We start from the raw sequence: 22,295 nt of genomic DNA on the forward strand, positions 1-22,295 counted from the left end.
GTCTTATCAGTCTCAACCCCCTGGGGATCATACAACTCTTGCAGCCACTTGGCGGGTGGACTGGGACACATAGTCACAGTACTTTGTCCAAGTTTACTGCACGTTGCTGTACCCGCAACTAGGTGTTTGCAAGTATTCATGTGGCCGCCATCTGGTGATATCAGACGAGTTTTGTTTCTTTTGAAACATTTTGACGCAGTGTCATTGTAAATGTGAGCGAATCCGAGTTATAGAGAATGGTGTGGTAAAACATGTTGCTTACAAAACGCCGTCATATAGCTGGAATATTGTTGAGTGCAGCGATAAACAAGCAAGATATCATGAGATCCCATTTAGTTGTCAACACTGTCGAAATCATCTGTCTGTCACGTATATATACACTGTACTGACAGCTCAACGGGATATACTGAGAGATATAGATATATATACACTGTGTTAACAGCTCAACGGGATATACTGAGAGATATAGATATATATACACTGTGTTGACAGCTCAACGGGATATATAGAGAGAGATGGATATATATACACTGTGTTAACAGCTCAACGGGATATATAGAGAGATAGAGATATATACACTGTGTTAACAGCTCAACGGGATATAGGGGCAGTGGGGTAGCCTAATGGTTAAAGCGTTGGCCCGTCACGCCGAAGACCCGGGTTCGATTCCCCACATGGGCACAATGTGTGAAGCTCATTTCTGGTGTACACCGCCGTGATATTGCTGGAATATTGCTAAAAGCGGCGTAAAACCCTACTCACTCACTCAACGGGATATAGAGAGAGATAGAGAGACATATACACTAAGTTAACAGCTCAACGGGATATATAGAGAGATATATACACTGAGTTAACTGCTCAACGAGATATATAGAGAGATACATGTATATACACTGTGTTAACAGCTCAACGGGATATATAGAGATATATACACTGAGTTAACAGCTCAACGGGATATATAGAGAGATATAGAGATATATACACTGAGTTAACAGCTCAGCGGGATATATAGAGAGATATAGAGATATATACACTGAGTTAACAGCTCAACGGGATATAGAGAGAGATATATAGTCTGTCGTACAGACCCTGAAGCAAATATATCCAAGAAAGCCCACACAAGTGTAGAAAATGTGGCAAGTCTAGATTTCCTCAGCTTCTGAAAATGAAGAAAGTCTCAGGGCTCCTTTTCATTATATATATATATTATTTTTTTACTATGAACTTTTTTCAGTAAAATATGTTCATTTCAGAGACAAGTTGTTAGTCTAAGAGATATATAGAGATACATGTACATGTATATACACTGTGTTAACAGCTCAACGGGATAAAGAGAGAGATAGAGAGACATATACACTCTGTTAACAGCTCAACGGAATATAGAGAGAGATAGATACAGAGAGCGTCAGACACAAGGTGGGCGTGTTCCCCTATGTTACCCACATAAAGGATGAGAAATGTCAATGACCTATTGAGTATTCTGATTCACGGATGACCTACATTTGGTTTGAATCATTCTGTAGTGAATATCTTACGCAGGAATTGTTAAAGGGGCAGTGTGGGATAGCTTAGCGGCTAAAGATCCTCACATGCACGGTCTGGGTTAGATTCTCCACATTGGTACAATGTGTAGAGCCAGTTTCTGGCAGCAACGGGCGTGATATTGCTGAAATGCTGCTAAGCGATTAATAACCTACTGATTCAGTAATTCGAGAGTGAGTTGTGTTTGAAGCCGTTTTGAACAGTGTTCGAGTTATAGCATGGCATGCCGGATTCAGGAGTGAGTGAGTGAGTGAGTATGGTTTTACGCCGCTTTTAGCAATATTCCAGCAATATCACAGCGGGGAACACCAGAAATGGGCTTAACACACTGTACCCATGTGGGGAAATCGAACCCGGGTCTTCGGGGTAACGAGCGGACGCTTTAACCATTAGGCTACCCCACAGCCCCTCATATGGGATGAAAGTCTAGTGTTAGACGGGTCTTTGATGTTAAACACTTTGTGAAACCCACGAACATGGGGATGGTGCTCACAAGTCAAAAATATACTTCCCATCAAAAGTTTAGAATCACTAGTGTAAATATACCCACTTACTTCAGGCAACTGTTTAAAGGTACTGTTTACACATGAACTGATGTATTGTAAAACAAATTCGTAACGTTCAAAGAAATTATTGTCACGCCTTCAGTAAATGATGTAAATCAGTGAAAATTGGCGAATTCTTAACAAAACTTTACACCACAACACAGCTGTTCACATGCACGATATTTGCACATGTTTTTCAGCAATTTGATGCATGATCCTCGTGCAATTCAGCTGCTTAAAGATTGCAGTTGGTTCCCCCAAGTTTGTGGACTCAATCTTCGATGTAACCATATATATATACATAACATATAGTGAGTGTTTTAAGTGAGTCTACTCTATTGAAAAGAAGTATATAATCGGAGCAGACAGGGATTCGAACCAACAAGCATAGGTTTCTGTTGCTCCCTTGCGGGTGGGGTAGCCTAGTGGTTAAAGCTTTTGCTCGTCACGCCGAAGACCTGGTTTCGCTTCCCCACATGGATGCAATGTGTGAAGCCCATTTCTGGTGTCCACCGTCGTGATATTGCTGGAATATTGCTAAAAGCGGCGTAAAACTATAATCACTCACTCAATAACTGTGCCCTTGCGACCCACAGTGAATAACTGCGACTCAGACAACTGGGCCATCGGGGCCCATGGAAGGCTGACAAAACTACAGTACGGACTGCCCTATCAGCCAGTTGCGTAGATCGATGCTCATGCTCTTGATCACTGGATTGTCTGGTCCAGACGCGATAAATTTACAGACAGCCCCCATTTACATGTAGGTGGTTACTGATACGGCGTAAAACTAAACTCACTCACTATGATTTATGAAAATGCATTGCCTTCTCCTTTATCTACAAGAAGATGGGATACTTCGATATTTTCATCCCAGAGATTTCCACGGGAATATTAAGAACAATAAGAATGAATGACTGAGTATGGTTTTACGCCGTTTCTAGCAATATTCCAGCAATATCACGGCGGGGGACACCAGAAATGGGCTTCACACATTGTACCCATGTGGGGAATCGAACCCGGGCCTTCGGCGTGACGAGCGAACGCTTTAACCACTAAGCTACGCCACCGCCCCACAATGAGAATGGACATGTGCTGGGCCGGGTCTCCCAAAATGCTTTCGACGTCATAGTTCATTGTCTTAATACACTGTACAAATAGATCAAGGAATTATAACAATATGGTGATGAAGAACTTCTTTCTCTCACTGTAATAAAAAAGTTGTGCTTTCACATAATGTTATCCGTCCTTACTGTTCCAACTTCCATAAATGCCTCTTAATTAGGTTACAAATAGATCATACACAAATTTAGAAAATCTAACTGTCCTCAACTATAATTTTATGATGAATTGACATTTATTTTTCAATTTGTTATATTAATTCTGTTAATACATGTTATTTTAACGTGGGTATTGTGATACTATATTTACAAATGAAACAATTATCAACATAAGTATCCATATTTGGCTTACACAAAATTCGCGAATACTACTACAATGAAATAACTCACTTTCTGCCATCAGTTCCGGTCATTCGTAATTCGGCAAGCCCCTTATGTTATATACATCGACGTGGTTTGGACGACGTGTCCTATTTACGTCGTATCACGAGAAGTCACCCATTTCAACAGCCAATTGCGCAATGTTGTTCTGCGCATTTATTGCTTACACTGGGTTTTCCCTAAGACGCCTAAATCTTCCTTTAAACACACTTTTGAAACGTTGTTTTCGGTGTATTTTGTTTTCTATCCAACTGATCTCTAAGTAGTTGGCATATAACACCATGTATGTATAAACATCTGTTAAAACACAGCATGGAATTTACAGCTTTTCCGCAAGTGAGCATTAACAATTGATGACAGCTGCAATTGACACGTTTTTTTTATAAAATCAGAACCTGACATATTCACGGTTCATATTCCGAGTTTTATATGTCTAAATGTATTCACAACGCGGTCGATGTATATTGATTTTTACTCCGACAGAAGTCAACTCAACATTTTCGTCTTCGAACGACAGTGAATACCATAGTTGATTCGGTGCCATTATTGGAACTCTCTGAAGATTGCAGATATTAGAGTTACTCCCCTTGCCGGATACAGTGATGTGGGTTTAGAAGCAACTATTTCCATGCTTGTGTTTATCAAATTTTATCTGGGCCAGGTGTTGCCCGCGAACTTTGACCTCCCTGGATTGACTATGCTACCTATATTGTTAAGCACGTGGAAGAAGATTCTACGTATACTGGCCTCGCTGTTCGGTATTCGCAGAGGCGAGTTGACAATGGAAGGCGGTGTTGTAAGCGAGAGGGATGTTAGGCAAAAGGCCTACAGCTGGTGCAGAGATTCGTTGCATGGTTCATGGGCCAAAATAACAGTGGATGAAATAATCGTAAAACATTTGAGGTAAGGATTGAAGTAACTGCTGATCATGACGAATGTATTTTAATAAGGTGACCCAACAGTGATGATTGAAATACGTGCGCTCAATCGATACACGTTGTTAATGGGATGGTGCTGAAGGCGAGCTATATCGACACACAATTAACAATGTGGCGTGACCTGTCACGTTGTGTAACATTTGCATCAAATAAACCGACAGGCGGGTCACAAAATACGTCAACTATATATACCCAGTTGTATCTCAGTCGTTTTGTTATATTCCTTAAGTGCTAGACTGTCCTTCCATCCATCTGTCCATCCATCCATCTGTCCATCCATCTACACACCCACCCACCCAAATATTCTTCCAATCATCATTTTATTTATCTATCTTATATTCTTCCAGTGCTAGTATGTCTCTCTGTTAATCTATATTTCAGTCTGTTAACAGACCTATCACTGAGTTTATGTACATCCAGTCATGACATTCATCACTAAATATAGAATTAAAATAACAAATATTATTGATCTCCCATAAGTGTTCAGATGAATAGTCTTGATAACTGAAAAAATATATTCACTGTAAAATTATTGTTTGTGACCAGAAGTTTCTCAACTTGTGTAATCCATATATCTTGTAGACGATAACTTCACAAGAGCTTATTAACATTCTATGCAGGAGTAAGTCCTCAGGATTATGGTTGATATAGATGAGATATTCATATGAATTAAAATTTGGTACAATTGGTTCACTGAATGTTGAATAAACATGGTTATAATATGCTAATTATCAATCCATATACCATGTTATACAATGTTATATTGCATAGTTTATGTAGCTTTCAATGTAAATGTATTGAATATGTGGAAAATGCTAAGTTTTGATTGCATATTTAATGACTTTTTGTGATGTATTAGTTCAGTTTCCATGCTTTGCAACAATGACAATGTTATCTTTTAGCTAAGATCTCTAAAGTGTGTCACTTGATTTAAGTGAATTTGATGGGCCATTGGACATGGTGTTGAGTACTGTAGAACTGAATATGAAGCTTTTAAAGCTGTCTATGCCTGTTTCCATAGCAATACTTTCTTGTAGATATAATGTTTAGTGTATATTGTATTTAAATAACTTTCCATTTACGGTCACTGAGAAAGGATTTGGACTTGTTTTATAATGATTTTTGTCTGTTCTCTTTTCACAAGACACCTATATGCCTGATGTGTATAGAGGGGGTGCATGAGAAAACTAGGAATGAAATGTGACAGACAGATCACTTGATGATTCGATAATGAATTTATACTAGGTATAATTAGAGGTAACACCACTCAGATTACCTGACAAAGGTTCCCATGTAGCTTTTCTCATGTCACTGTCAGGGGTAATTATTCAGTTTTCGATTGTCTTATAAATCTGATGTGGCTATATGTTATGATGGGGACGGTGAGGTAGCCTAGTGGTTAAAGCGTTTGCTCGTCATCCCAAAGACCTGGGTTTGATTCCCCACATGGTAGCAATGTGTGAAGCCCATTTCTGGTGTCCCCTGCCATGATATTGTTAAAGCGGCATAAAATTAAACTCACTCACTGTTTGAGGAATGCATGGCATCAAATATAGGGATGCTATGCGGAACAGCAGCAGATGTGGCTGATAAAGTTGCTTTATGTTGATGTTAATATTATCCACGCCTATTGTACTCAGTATGACTCAACTGTTGTAGGTATATTGTTACGTATGTTGTTACGTATGTATTTTAGGCCAAATAAAAAATATGTTGTGGTTCCGATTACCCCTTTTTAAAATTTAGGGTAGGTATATAGGTATACTGGCCTCGCCGTTCGGTATTCGCAGAGGTGAGTTGCAATGGAAGGCGTTGTTGTATACGAGAGGGATCCTCCCAATGTCGGCGTTGTTGTAAGCGAGAAGGATGTTACTCCCAATGTCGGCATTGTTGTAAGCGAGAAGGATGTTACTCCCAATGTCGGCGTTGTTGTAAGCGAGAAGGTTGTTACTCCCAATGTTAGGCAAAAGGCCTACAGCTGGTGCAGAGATTCGTTGCTTGGTTCATGGGCCAGAATAACAGAGGATGAAATAATCGTAGAACGTTTGAGGTAAGGATTGATGTAACTGCTGATGATGACAAATGTATTTTAATAAGGTGACCCAACAGTGATGATTGAAATACGTGTGCTCAATCGATACACGTTGTTAACGGGATGGTGCTGAAGGCAAGCTACATCGACACACAATTAACAATGTGGCGTGACCTGTCACGTTGTGTAACATTTGCATCAAATAAACCGACAGACGGGTCACAATATGCATCAGCTATATATACCCAGTTGTATCTCGCTCTTTTTGTTATATTCCTTAAGTGCCAATCTATCCATCCATCCATCCATCTGTCCATCCATCTACACACCCACCCACCCAAACATTCATCTGCCACCAATTCATCCATCCACCCATCCGGAATATTGGAATATTGCTAAAAGCGGCGTAAAACCAAACTCAGTCAGTCAGTCAGTCCATCCGCCCATCCATTTACTTATCGATCTTCTGTTCCTCCAGTGCTAGTATGTCTCTCTGTTAATCTGTATTTCAGTCTGTCGATAGACCTATCTCTTGAGTTCATAAACATCAAGTCGCGATATTCGTTACTAAATATGATAAAATAACTTAATATTATTGTTCTCCCATAACATGAATAGTCTGTATAACTGAAGGTAGTATATATGTATTTATAAATATTATTTGGGATGGGGGAACAGGAGGAACTCTTACCCTTGTGATGAAATGTGACAGACAGATCACTTGATGATTAGTTAATGAATTTATACTAGGTATAATTAGTGGTAGGTTATTGAATGAAACACGGTACGTTCGATTATTTATAAATTCAAAAGGATCCAGGGCGTTCAATTCTGACACGGTCTGATTGCTGCTATAATGTTGTTTTCTGCTATTGAATAAAGTACTTTTACCAACCCCGAACTAGAGTACAAACGTGTACAATACAAGACTTACAATTATCTCCACATCATTCAGCCTCATATCTAACCCCCTCCTAAGATGGCGGGGCGGTGGGGTAGTCTAGTGGTTAAAGCGTTGGCTCGTCACGCCAAAGACCCGGGTTCGAATCCCCACATGGGTACAATGAGTGAAGCCCATTTCTGGTGTCCCCTGCCGTGATATTGCTGGAATATTGCTAAAAGCAGTCTTCTTCACTCTTCCTTATGCAAGTCTACCTGAAAACGGGTCGCTCCTTGGGGAACCACGCAGTGATTAGCATGCAGGCTTGAGCAACATGGTCGATCCGATTAAAAGACAGGAATCAGGCAATAATAACCAGCGGGAATATAATGATCACATGTGTTCGAAATCCTCCTCGTTCATGTATGTGTCTGTCTGCCTACCTGTCTGTCTCTGTTCGGGCCGGTGGAGTAGCCTAGTGGTTAAAGCGTTTGCTCGTCATCCCAAAGACCCGGGTTCGATTCCCCACATGGGTGCAATGTGTGAAGCCCATTTCTGGTGTCCCCTGCCATGATATTGTTAAAGTGGCGTAAAACTAAACTCACTCACTCACTGTTTGAGGAATACATGGCATCAAATATAGGGATGCTATACGGAACAGCAGCAGGTGTAGCACATAAAGTTGCTTTATGTTGATGTTGATGGGTATATTATTCACGCATAGTAACTGTCTAATTATATACAGGTTTTTGTTAGTTGTCTTAGGATATTTGCATTTTGCAGTCATTCATTTGGCACTGAGCCGAATCATTCTAGTCTATGTTCTCATATTGTTCTCTGATGCGTTGTCAAGTTCTCTGATGCGTTGTCAAGTTCTCTGACGCATTGTCAAGGTCTCTGATGTGTTGTCAAGTTCTCTGATGCGTTGTCAAGTTCTCTGATGCGTTGTCAAGGTCTCTGATGCATTGTCAAGGTCTCTGGTGTGAGACAGATCCTAATTAGTTGGTTGTTTGCACAAGCATTTTTCCCTGCAGGCACATATATGTGGGGAGGTGGGGGTTGGGCTCTCGTACTCAGTATGACTCAGCTATTGTATGTATGTTGTTACATATGTATTTTATGTTTGCTTGTGTGTATGTATGTGTGCTCAGTATGACATCTGTGTTAATATTCACTTCAGAATGCAAAGACCCGTGAAGATATGGGTTAGAAATTGATCTTCAGTAACACATGCTTGTCGTAAGAGGCAACTAACAGGATCGAGTGGTCAGGCTCACTGACTTGGTTGACACATGTCATCGGTTCCCAATTGTGCAGATTGATGCACATGCTGTTGATCACTGGATTGTCTGGTGCAGACTCAATTATTTACAGACCGGCACCATATTGCTGGAATATTGCTGAATGCGGCGTAAAACTAAACTTACTCACTATTATGACTGTATGTGATCAGCAAACAATGAGTGAGTTTAGTTTACTGCCGTTTTTAGCAATATTCCAGCAATATCATGGCAGGGACACCAGAAATGGGCTTTACACATTGTACCCATGTGGGGAATCGAACCCGGGCCTTTGGCATGACGAGCAATCACATTGACATTCAAGTCTGTTGTATAATCCACATACAGTTATAATATTATATCTATTGTGACTTCACTCCAGTTAAACCTTATCAGCCTCTGAGGTAGGGCTAAGCCCCAAATACACTTCTTATCAGGCTAATTCCTGGTGATTGGCCTCAACAACTGTGTTTGGATAAGAGATAATCGGCCGGAGTGTTGAAATATTCACCTGAAAGATTGCATACTTGTGTACATATATTAATTATCCCTGCTTTACATGCTTTGAGGACCATCCATTCTCCGAGATGTCAACCTTTGAAATTATAGTGTTACCAGACTCCACCATTGTGAATAAGTGGCACACGTAGTACAAACAAGTGCTGGAAGTTCTGTTTTTGACCTCAGTGCTTTAGAGTAGGTATAGATCATTAATTACCATATAAAAAGAACTGAATTTGGGTGATAAAATGTGATCCCGATTATATTTCCTCAAAACTATAAGATATATTGTAATAATAATAAGTAGCAAATTTTCAAAAGAATTGCATATTTTCATATTTTTTCCAGATATTCCAGATGTTCAATATTGCCTTAGTTTGCTCTTAAATTGTCATCTCTGCATTTAAAATGTTTACGGGAGTGAGGTTGTGCATAGGGGTTGGGCACTGGGGTTGTGCATAGGGGTTGGGCACTGGGGTTGTGCAGTGGGTTTGGGCACTGGGGTTGTGCAGTGGGTTTGGGCACTGAGGTTGTGCATAGGGTTTGGGCACTGAGGTTGCGCAGTGGGTTTGGGCACTGAGGTTGTGCAGTGGGTTTGGGCACTGAGGTTGCGCAGTGGGGTTGGACACTGAGGTTGTGCAGTGGGGTTGGGCACACAGGTTGTGCAGTGGGGTTGGACACTGAGGTTGTGCAGTGGGGTTGGGTACCGAGGTTGTGCATAGGGGTTAGGCACTGAGGTGCATAGGGTTTGGGCACTGAGGTTGTGCGGTGGGTTTGGGCACTGGGGTTGTGCATAGGGGTTGGGCAGTGGGTTTGGGCACTGAGGTTGTGCAGTGGGGTTGGACAGTGGGGTTGGGCACTGAGGTTGTGCAGTGGGGTTGGACACTGAGGTTGTGCAGTGGGGTTGGACACTGAGGTTGTACAGTGGGGTTGGACACTGAGGTTGTGCAGTGGGGTTGGGCACACAGGTTGTGCAGTGGGGTTGGACACTGAGGTTGTGCAGTGGGGTTGGGTACCGAGGTTGTGCATAGGGGTTAGGCACTGAGGTGCATAGGGTTTGGGCACTGAGGTTGTGCGGTGGGTTTGGGCACTGGGGTTGTGCATAGGGGTTGGGCAGTGGGTTTGGGCACTGAGGTTGTGCAGTGGGGTTGGACAGTGGGGTTGGGCACTGAGGTTGTGCAGTGGAGTTGGACACTGAGGTTGTGCAGTGGGGTTGGACACTGAGGTTGTACAGTGGGGTTGGGCACTGAGGTTGTACAGTGGGGTTGGGCACTGAGGTTGGACACTGAGGGTATGGAGATGCATTTGACCACCAACTAAGGCAGCATTTGCCTACAAACATCATTACTTGGGGCTTGACTCCCACCTCAACAAGACAGATCAATTTATTCTATTCAAAAGAAATTTGGTACGTAAGAGGTAAAATTAAAGCAATTATCCCTATACAGTAGACCCTGTCAGATTATACTGCTTGGTACAGGGGGGATGTCGGATTACACCGATCTCAGGCCCCAACAGTTGTATGAATTTGTACAGGGGGGATGTCGGGTTACACCGATCTCAGGCCCCAACAGTTGTATGAATTTGTACAGGGGGGATGTCGGATTACACCGATCTCAGGCCCCAACAGTTGTTTGAATTTGTACAGGGGGGATGTCGGATTACACCGATCTCAGGCCCCAACAGTTGTATGAATTTGTACAGAGGGGATGTCGGGTTACAACGATCTCAGGCCCCAACAGTTGTATGAATTTGTACAGGGGGGATGTCGGATTACACCGATCTCAGGCCCCAACAGTTGTATGAATTTGTACAGGGGGGATGTCGGGTTACACCGATCTCAGGCCTCAACAGTTGTATGAATTTGTACAGGGGGGATGTCGGGTTACACCGATCTCAGGCCCCAACAGTTGTATGAATTTGTACAGGGGGGATGTGGGGTTACACCGATCTCAGGCCCCAACAGTTGTATGAATTTGTACAGGGGGGATGTCGGGTTACACCGATCTCAGGCCCCAACAGTTGTATGAATTTGTACAAGTAAGAAAACAATTAAGGATTAATCCTTGTGTTGCAAGGAAAACCTGGAAAGTCAATTGGTCCATTATACAATAATCCTTGTTAAGCATTAATCAAGTGGTTATTGAAGGATGCTTGTATGTACATGTTGTAATGTTCAAGTAGCCTCACTTCAGAATGCAAAGACCCATGAAGATCTGGGTTAGAATTGATCTTCAGTAACCCATGCTTGTCAAAAGAGGGGACTAACAGGATCAGGTGGTCAGGCTCACTGACTGGGTTGACACATGTCATCATATCCCAATTGCATAGATCGATGCTCATGCTATTGATCACAGGATTGTCTGGTCCAGACTCTATTATTTACAGACCGCTGCCATGTAAAACTAAACTCACTCACTCACTATGATTTATGAAAACACATTGCCTTCTCACTCACCCAGAATGCAAAAATACAACCACATTTGAGTGTATATTGGTGGCCGTGCACAGTGCACCAATATGAAATGGTGGTATATGATTGAGCACCTGTTGAACCCTTGTGCAATGGGTGTTAAGTATGGTTGTGCAAGCACTCATTTGGAAGATTATAATGGGAACAGAATTTCAGTTGAAACAAAACAATATGAAGTGAATCTGACATGAATGATCAGACACATGACTGTGCACAACCATAAAATAGGTCAGCCATTATTAATTACTGACAGCTCGACTCTATGCATAACCATTAGTTCCAGTGACTCTGAAACCACAGTAAATTTAAATATGTGTTTAATTATATGGGATGCACCAGCTGACATGATGGATACTGGTGTGTTAAACATTCGCATAAATCAACAGAATGTAGATCGCAGAATTATATATTTATGACATGTGTGGAGCCAGGTAAAAATATATATATCGCCAAATGTGTTTTATATTATAGATGTATGATGGAGTCATTACAATTATCAATTTATTACATTAAAGATGAAAAGCAACTCCATTGTCTGAAAACAATGTAAAGATTTTGAGAGTCTAAACTGTTGCTTTGCTTTGTCTCTGAATATATGTAGTTTTTATAAAAACAACTTACTCCGTTTAAATTGAACAAAAGCAAAATGAACCTGAAGGAAATCTAGACTTGCTTCATTGAGCTTAGGCATTTCAGAAAGGGTGGGGAGGTGAGGTGAGGGCAAATCGGGTTTAACGTCGTGTTTGAGAATATTTCGCTCATAGGACGACGTGCATGTGTGTGTATGTGCGGCTGCTTGTACTAGCCCAGACTTAAGCTGGTTTTATATGCTAGCACACTGAGATACCATGCCGCAGTGAAGCATGAATACCCCACTCAGACACATTATATTGACTCCGAGCCTACCAGTCCTTGTACCCATTAATGCCGAACGCCAGGCAGGGACCAACAAGTACCATATTTTAACGTCTTTTGGTATGACGGGGTCGGGGATCGAACCCGCGACCTTCCGCTCTCAGGGCGGACGCTCTAACCACTACACCACGGAGGCAGTCTATGGAAAAGTGATGTAGGGAAATGTAAAACCGAAACGGCAATGCATTGAAACGATACGCGCACATTAGTAAGCTTATAGTGCATGAAGTGTGATGAATAGATTGCTTTTTGATAGGTTAATGAATTTATACTAGGTATAATTAGTGGTAGCACCACTCAGATTACAAGTACCATACTTTAACGTCTTTTGGTATGACGTGGTCGGGGATCGAACCCGCGACCTTCCACTCTCCGGGCAGACGTTCTAACCACTACACCACGGAGGCGGTTCTTCAGAAAGGGTGTATGTGGGTATAGTTTTACGCCACTTTTAGCAATATTCCAGAAATTTCACAGCGAGGACACCAGAAAGAGGCTTCACACATTGTAAACGTGTGGGAAATCAAACCCAGGTCATGAGCATGATAAGCGGATCCTTTATCCATCAGGCTCCATTATAAGTGTACAAGGTTTAGGGACTCTGAAACTGATTTGGGTGAGGTCGATATTTATTTATGTGAAACCAATTTTCTTCCTTGATAAAAGGGTCATGCAGTTTCACCTCCTTGCATACTTTTGAGATATTTTAAAAAACTTTTGATGTATGTGTACCTCTGTAGTCTAGTGGTTGAAGAAGTTCATTTGGGAGTGAGAGTATTTATTGATGTCAACATTTTTATTACATTGAGTTTGGTTTTACGCCACTTTTAGTAATATTCTAGTAATATCACAGCACTAAAAATGGGTTTTTACACATTGTATCCGTGTGGGGAATCAAACCTCGGTCTTCGGTGTGACGAGCGGACACTTTTGTAGAGTATATTCTATTACTTCTCCAGGTGAAGGAATGAGAATTTACACCGAAGTAAAGAAGTTGACATCTGTAATGTTCTTCCTTTATCAACTGAAACAGCAAAGAAATTTGTTGTTTAATTTTCATCCTTCACACATTTTCATAGTCCAGGAGGAGAATAAAAAAGGGGCCTAGAAATAGGATTTCGTAGCCTCCTCCATTTTGGCGGCCATTTTGAATTATGGGTAATACATGTATGTTAAAATTCCTAATAACATGTCGTCACTCTAGAAGTAAAGAGAAAACAAAACAACTTGTTTTAGTAACAAAAATAATGTTGTCGGGCAGCAAACTAAATGTGACGAAAATGCTCGCAGACAACCACCACATATAATGGCCTGTAAAAACAACTGATACCACAATCTGAGAGTATTACAGGCCTTTTCATGAGCCCAAGACATCATACTAACTGAAAATAGTGTCAAACAAAATCAGTTCTGGGGAGGCTACGATTTGAAATTTTTCAGCTGCCTCCTCCTGGACTATATGTTCAAATGCAAAATAAATCTCTAGGCAGTTTAGTTGTCACTGAAACGTTGTACTTTCATGGAATCACAGAACCTGCAGGCAATTTAAATTAATGACATATCATGTGTTATGCTAATTATAGAGCCATTTTCACTGCACGTCTGTGAATTATGGAAGTTATAAGAGGTAGTAAATTTTGTTAATGTTGCCTGTCTAATTAACATATAAAACACTTGACACTTAGTGCATATTGTAAACATTTTACAGCCAGTAGAAAATAAAGAACAGGTGTAAGTAATTTGTAATAATTGACTAGCAGGATAGTGGAGCAGGACAAACTCTTGAACTCCTGCTAGCTAAATATTGAAGGGGTGAGTGAGTGAGTTGGGTTTAACACTGCTTTGAGAAGTTTTTTAGTCAAAATAAGTCATATCAGCAAAGTGGTTAAAGCATTTGCTCATCACGCTGAAGATCCAGGTTCGATTCCCCACATGTTTACCATATGTACTCACTCACTCACTCACTCACTCACTCACTCATATCAGCCTCATATGAGATGAAATCAGGAAGTAATATTATAGGTTTTCAATGTTTACCACTTTAGATTAGTAGTCATGATAAGTTTGTAAACTTGGTTTATCTTGCAGAAACTACCCATGAAGATCCGAGTTAGAATATGTCTTCAGTACCCCATGCTTAGTCGTAAGAGGCGGCTGGTCGTCATACTCGCTGACTTGGTTGACACATGTTATCGTATCCCAGTTGCGTAGATCTATGCTCATGCTGTTGATCACTGGACTGTTTAGTCCATACTAGACTATTTACAGACTGCCGTCATATAGCTGGAAATTTTTGCATCACAAACTATAAATAACCAAACTTTCAAAAACAAATTTTTTTTATTTTTTTTGGGGGGGGGGACAGGGCTACATTTACTAACATCCAGGTATTACCTTGTTACACCTGTTGCCTTGGATAAAAAAAACTATGCATACCACTCAGTTGAGGCACCATTCAATAAATTACGACCTGTACCAAAGCAAACAAAGAACCAGTCCATTTGTTGACAGTCTATTGATCTTTAATCGAGAGGTACAGGGACCCTCACTCGCCTCATCAATATGATTAATGTTTATTGTCCTACAGCAGGTAATCAGCAATAAATCATAGCAATATTCAATCAATTTATGGCATGGCGATTGATGGAAATATCTTGTGTAGTTGATCACAAGGTCTCATCTGGAACGGAGGTATAGTGACGATCTTAGTTAGAACGTAGGTACCATGAAGATCTTACTTAGAACAGAGGTGCATGACGATCTTAGACTGACTGACTGACTGAGTTTGGTTTTACGCCGCTTTTAACAATATTCCAGCAACATCACGGCGGGGGACACCAAAAATGGGCTTCACACATTGTACCCATGTGGGAATTTGAACCCGGGTCTTCGGTGTGACGAGCCAACGCTTTAACCATTAGGCTACCCCACCGCCCCGACGATCTTAGAACAGAGGTACTGTGAAGATCACAGAAAGACTTGAACAGGATCAGATGGTCAGAAGTGCTCTCTTTGTTAATGTCTTCATGTTTCAGTTGCATAGATTGATGATCATTGTGTCAATCACTTGATTGTCCGGCCCCGGCTTGATTATTTATTCACCATAGTCATCGGACTGGAAAATAGACGAGTGGGGCATTAAATAAAATAACAAACAACACAGTCTTATACATGCATAAGTAAATGAGATACCACTCACAATGTTTCTCAGGAAAATATGAGTTGTACTGGCTACCGAACAGTTATCGACCATATTTTAGCAGTATTTACAAAATTACTCTGCTGTTCGTTAAATTATTGAAACAGAATTAATTATGATACTTAATTAGCTGTTCACCGATGTGTCCAGCCCGTTCAATGCCGCGGTCATGTTTTTATATAACGCGGCGAATCATGGCAATATAAATAGGATGTTTTCTCACAACTAACTGTAACAGTTATCACCATTCAGAATTTCTCATGCCATTCATGAAGTAATATATATTTATATCATACAGTCACCTCGAATAATTGATTGTGTGACAATTTGAGTGTTTCTTTTATAGTAGATTGATAGGGGATGAAACAATTAATGAATTTGAACTTGCTATTATATAGGTTATGACACATATATGAAACAAACATTTGTACACCATTTTCCCTTGGACTGGTGATAAACCCTGTGCTGTGCCTATGCTACCCAACATTTCAGGGTAACAACAAAATATATAGGGCTCATAACTTTATCTTTAATTTTTCTCTTATGTTACTTGCCGTGAAGAATTTTCTTTTGCTGTCCTTTTTTGTTGTCAAATACCGTGGGGGACAAGTAGCCATTACTCTCCTTGCCACTACCTGTACTTTCATGAATTAGCTGAGATTAAACTGATCCTTTCCTATGCTAATTAGACTCATGAAGATCCGGGTTAGAGTTGATCTTCAGCAACCCATGCTTGTCGTGAGAGGCGACTAACAGGATCGGGTGATCAGGCTCACTGACATCGTATCCCAATTGCGCAGATCGATGCTCATGCTGTTGATCACAGGATTGTCTTGTCCAGACTCGATTATTTACAGACTGCTGCCATATAGCTGGAATATTGCTGAGTGCGGCGTTAAACTAAACTCAATCTGTATGCTAATTAATGCAGTAATGATACTACAGTATCAAGCATCTTACAAATGAGCGAGGTAGGTTAGTGGTTAATGTGTTCAGTTATCATGCCAAATGCCAGGGTTTGATTCCTGTGACATGTACAATGTATGAAGTCCATTCTGGTGTCCCCTCCTATGGTATTTCTGGAATATTGTTAAATGTGGCATAAACCCTTACTGACTCAAAACTTAAGATCAGGTTTAAGGCTCCACTGATATGAACTTCAAAGCCCAGATTGATTCTTTGTGTGTTAGCACCGTATGCTTGGTTCACCATTATACAAACATTCTCATCTCCATGGTTTCACCATTATACAAACTTTGTCATCACCATGGTTTCACCATTATACAAACTTTCTCATCTCCTTGGTTTCACCATTATACAAACTTTCTCATCTCCATGATTTCACCATTATACAAACTTTTTCATCACCATGGTTTCACCATTATACAAACTTTCTCATCTCCATGGTTTCACCATTATACAAACTTTCTCATCTCCATGGTTTCACCATTATACAAACTTTCTCATCGCCATGGTTTCACCCATTATACAAACTTTCTCATCTCCATGGTTTCACCATTATTCAAACTTTTTCATCACCATGGTTTCACCATTATACAAACTTTTTCATCTCCATGGTTTCACCATTATACAAACTTTCTCATCTCCATGGTTTCACCATTATACAAACTTTCTCATCTCCTTGGTTTCACCATTATACAAACTTTTTCATCTCCTTGGTTTCACCATTATACAAACTTTTTCATCTCCATGGTTTCACCATTATACAAACTTTCTCATCTCCATGGTTTCACCATTATACAAACTTTCTCATCTCCTTGGTTTCACCATTATACAAACTTTCTCATCTCCATGGTTTCACCATTATACAAACTTTCTCATCTCCTTGGTTTCACCATTATACAAACTTTTTCATCTCCTTGGTTTCACCATTATACAAACTTTGTCATCTCCATGGTTTCACCATTATACAAACTTTCTCATCTCCTTGGTTTCACCATTATACAAACTTTGTCATCTCCATGGTTTCACCATTATACAAACTTTCTCATCTCCATGGTTTCACCATTATACAAACATTCTCATCTCCATGGTTTCACCATTATACAAACTTTGTCATCTCCATGGTTTCACCATTATACAAACTTTCTCATCTCCATGGTTTCACCATTATACAAACTTTGCCATCTGCATGGTTTCACCATTATACAAACTTTCTCATCTCCATGGTTTCACCATTATACAAACTTTCTCATCTCCATGGTTTCACCATTATACAAACTTTTTCATCTCCATGGTTTCACCATTATACAAACTTTTTCATCACCATGGTTTCACCATTATACAAACTTTTTCATCACCATGGTTTCACCATTATACAAACTTTGTCATCTCCATTGTTTCACCTTTATGTTTTACATCTAATGACAGCGCCCAGTCGATATGAATTGCAATAGACACTTATCTTGTGTAGTCAGGGGTGGAAATAACCCATTGCCCGACGCCCCAGTCCAGTGTTTTTTTCTGTCGGGCTAGCAAATGTGTGTATGTCACGCTGTACCGGTGTCCAGTTGACTTTCCAATGGTAATTATGTTGTTTATATAAAAAATCAACAAGAAAATCGGCCGGTATAGTGGAAGAATTATCAGGGTAAGTGATTTTACATGTGCCACTGTACCGGAGTACACTAGCAATTTTAAAGTTATTTCCACCCTGGTAGTGTATCAGATCACTTGAGAAGCTTCTTTACATTAATTTGTTAGATAACTACGTGGTTCTTGTCTAATTCAGCAAGGTTTAAAACAACATATTTATAATCAATTAAATCCGCTGCCTAGGGAAGATGGCACAATGCAGGGCTCCAGATAAGGGCCGTAACGGCGTAGGTACAGATAAAAAATATGCACGATACGGGAGGAAATAATTTGGAAAACGTGGCAGATACGCACCACTGGCAATGGTGTACGGTCTTAGAATCATTTACAGACGTATTATCTGAAAAAGTATTGTTTTATTGTTTATTGACCTGTTTACACAAGAGTAGCAATGTCGTGGTGCATATATGAAACGAAACACAAGATTACTGATACTCCATTATATTCCATTCAGTACTCTAAATGTACTCTTAAGATTTTCCAGTACTCCTGTATTGAAAAAATAAGGAGTATGTACTCCTGATGTAGAAAAATTATCTGGAGCCCTGGTAATACATCTACTTGTTTTGTATCCGTGGTTTCACTATAATGGTAACCATTTACAAAGTGTCCCATATTACAGTGTCTGAGTACACAGTGTCTGGTATTACACACTGATTGAAGTCCAAAACTGACAAGGCAGGAAACGGCCAGAGGAGTGTAATTATGAAAGACGATATCATTAACAGGTCAAGTGTTGTCAAATATAAACTTGGCCTATGTTTACTTTAACATGTTCAATGCAGACCAAAAAAAATGTATTTCCCCTTTTAAAAAAGTGAAAAATGTTTAGTTTAATGTTTAGAAGTTTATACATAATCAATCCTACCTGTCCTAAAACTTGCTCCATAAATTATTTTTTTCATAAGACACAAGATCTATATTTAACAAGCTTATAGAAGTTTATTTCATTGTCAACACTTTTCTAACGCAATCTTCGCGTTGGATATCTTTTTCTTTATATATGTACCTGTCATCTTCCCTAAGTAACTGGCCGCCTCCGTGGTGTAGTGGTTAGAGCGTCCGCCCGGAGAGCGGAAGGTTGCGGGTTCAAGCCCTGACCGCGTCATACCAAAAGACGTTAAAATATGGTACTTGTTGGTCCCAAGGTTGTTTGGAGGTATTTAACATTAACCAGTGTTGTACACATGGTAACGTATGTATCATACTTACGTTACCAAAGTTATTATTTGACCGCCTCCGTGGTGTAGTGGTTAGAGCGTCCACCCGGATAGCGGAAGGTCACAGGTTCGATCCCCGGCCACGTCAGACCAAAAGACGTTAAAATATGGTACTTGTTGGTCCCTGTCTGGCGCTTGGCATTAATGGGTACAACAAGGACTGATCGGCTCGGGAGTCAGTATACTGTGTCTGAGTGGGGTATTCATGCTTCACTGCGGCATGGTATCTCAGTGGGCTAGCACTATAAAACCAGCTTAAGTCTGGGCTAGTACAAGCAGCCGCACATACACATACACATGCACGCCGTCCTATGAGCGAAATATTCTCAAGCACGACGTTAAACCCAATTTCACCTCACCTCACCTCACCCAAAGTAACTGAATGTGAATATAAGCTTCCACCAATGGCAATCAAGGTTGAAATTTTGAGGCATTATGAGTTATTTCCCTTGTATGTGTCACTGATTGGCCAATCAGATTCCAACTCTCCCATAGCTAATATTTGCTTAAAATATGGCAGCATCCAGTCAAGATTATGTGAGTTATAATCAAGGTCTGTCACATTGCTATAAAATGGGTCTTACCTCACACAGAGCCTCAGATCACTTGAGAAGCTTGATATATAACATGAAGATTTGGAATATATGTGTATCTGCTGACACCCAGTTGATTGTACACATGCTCTGGACCATTCAGACAATCAGCATGTTGTTTATGTGCTAAGTGTTGATTCGTTACATTATTTTGACTGGAATTTACATTAATTTGTTAGATACATTTGTAACTCCATGATCCTAGACTCATGATTTGAAACAGCACTTTTATAATCAGTTAACTCCCCAACCTAGGGAAGATGGCGCCTGTCTATATATATATTGCAGTTAGTACCAGGCCTTTAACAGACTCAAAATATTGCATTTTTTTCTTGTAAATATCAGAACTTGATGGAAATAATATCCACTATGAAACCTTGGAGCAAAAGAAGAATGAAGTCGAATATTAAACTTCCTGAAATGAAATTTGTAATTTCTACTTACTCATCTTACTTTTCTGTTCCACTCACTCACTCACTCACTCACTCACTCACTCACTCACTCACTCACTCACTCACTCACCCAACCAAAACCTACCCATACAATGCCCACTTTCACTCACTCACTCACTCACTCACTCACTCCATTTGTATCTCTCTCACTCACTCACTCACTCACTCACTCCATTTGTATTAAGAAACACAAACTATTTCCATACAATTACAACAAGGATATATGCTGTCAGTATGGTGGTTTCCCTGTGACCCCTGTTTGAATCCCCAGTATCCCCCAACTACATTACCGAGTTTACCCAGGACTCGTGAGTATATAGATATAGGTACATCCCTGTAATGTATACCAACGGTTCAAGGATGTTTAGGAAGGTTCGCAAATAAAGTGCCATCTTGAGGAGGTTCTCAAACATAGCAGTGCTGTGTAGCCTTTCACAGTGTGTAGCCATTCAGACTACAGTGTTTCTTGGGTACAGGGTCTCTAATAAGCACTGGGTATTTAATTAAGAGCAGGATCTTCAGCATGTGCTGGTTCCCGTGAAGAACAAGGTTACAATTGGTCTCAAGCAATTTTTTAAGAGGCGGCTAATGGGATCGGGTGGTCAGACTCGCTGACTTGGTTGACACATGTCATCGTATCCCAATTGCCTTAGATCGATGTTCATGATGTTAATCACTGGATTGTCTGGTCCAGACTCGATTATTTACAGATCGATTATTAACAGACCGCCGTTAAAGAACAAACCTACCAACCAACCATACAACCAACCAACAGATCGCTGTCATATTGCTAGAGTATTTCTGAGTGCGGCGTTAAACAACAAACAAAAAACAGCCAAAAATATAAGTGTTCTGGGACTTTAGTTCTGGGTCTTTAAGATTTAAAAGCGCCATCATGTTTCTACCAGGTCTCAAATAAACATCAGGGCTCTTATTTTCGAAACGTTCGTAGCCCTAAGAATTCTTAACTTTGATCGTAGCCAATGTGTTAAGAATGGGCTTAAGTGGTGGTGGTGGTGGAATTAGGTTTAACGTCGTGCTTGAGAATATTTCGCTCATATGACGACATGCATGCGTGTGTTTGTGTATGTGCGGCTGCTTGTACTAGCCCAGACTTAAGCTGGTTTTATAGTGCTAGCCCACTGTAATACCATGCCGCAGTGAAGCATGAATACCCCACTCAGACACATTATACTGACTCCAAGCCGACTAGTCCTTGATGTACCCATTAATGCCGAACGCCAGACAGGGACCAACAAGTACCATATTTTAACGTCTTTTGGTATGACGCGGTCGGGGATCAAACCCGCGACCTTCCGCACTCTGGGCGGACGCTCTAACCACTACACCACGGAGGCAGTAGAATGGGCTTAAGAAGTTCGTAGGGCTACAAACGTTTCGAGAATAGCTAGCCAGATCTCTTATACGTTCTGGGTTGGATTTAAGTTACCTTACACCTGTAATTAATGAAACCTGTGATGTGGAAGTGCAGGTGCAGCGGCAGGTGCAGGTAAAAAGTAAGATGAAATATGAAACTGTGTATTAAGAGCAAGTTTGGAAACTTGTATACCATATGTAAGACTTACCTGACAGGTTTATGTCACTAT

At 40.5% G+C, this 22,295-nt stretch overlaps 1 protein-coding gene across 1 annotated transcript in view; it reads left to right on the forward strand.

The window, feature by feature from the left end:
* The first annotated feature begins 4,170 nt into the window (after positions 1-4,170).
* The window catches only part of LOC124275698 (choline/ethanolamine kinase-like), a 91,250-nt gene continuing 73,125 nt past the window's right edge, over positions 4,171-22,295 (forward strand). Inside the window, exon 1 of the mRNA XM_046711325.1 lies at positions 4,171-4,492. Coding sequence (XP_046567281.1) covers positions 4,218-4,492 — 275 coding nt within the window. The 5' untranslated portion in view covers positions 4,171-4,217. The remainder of the gene's footprint in view (positions 4,493-22,295) is intronic.

The sequence above is a fragment of the Haliotis rubra genome, unplaced genomic scaffold, assembly GCF_003918875.1.
Source record: "Haliotis rubra isolate DU_JTF1 unplaced genomic scaffold, ASM391887v1 Scf201, whole genome shotgun sequence".
NCBI lineage: Eukaryota > Metazoa > Mollusca > Gastropoda > Lepetellida > Haliotidae > Haliotis > Haliotis rubra.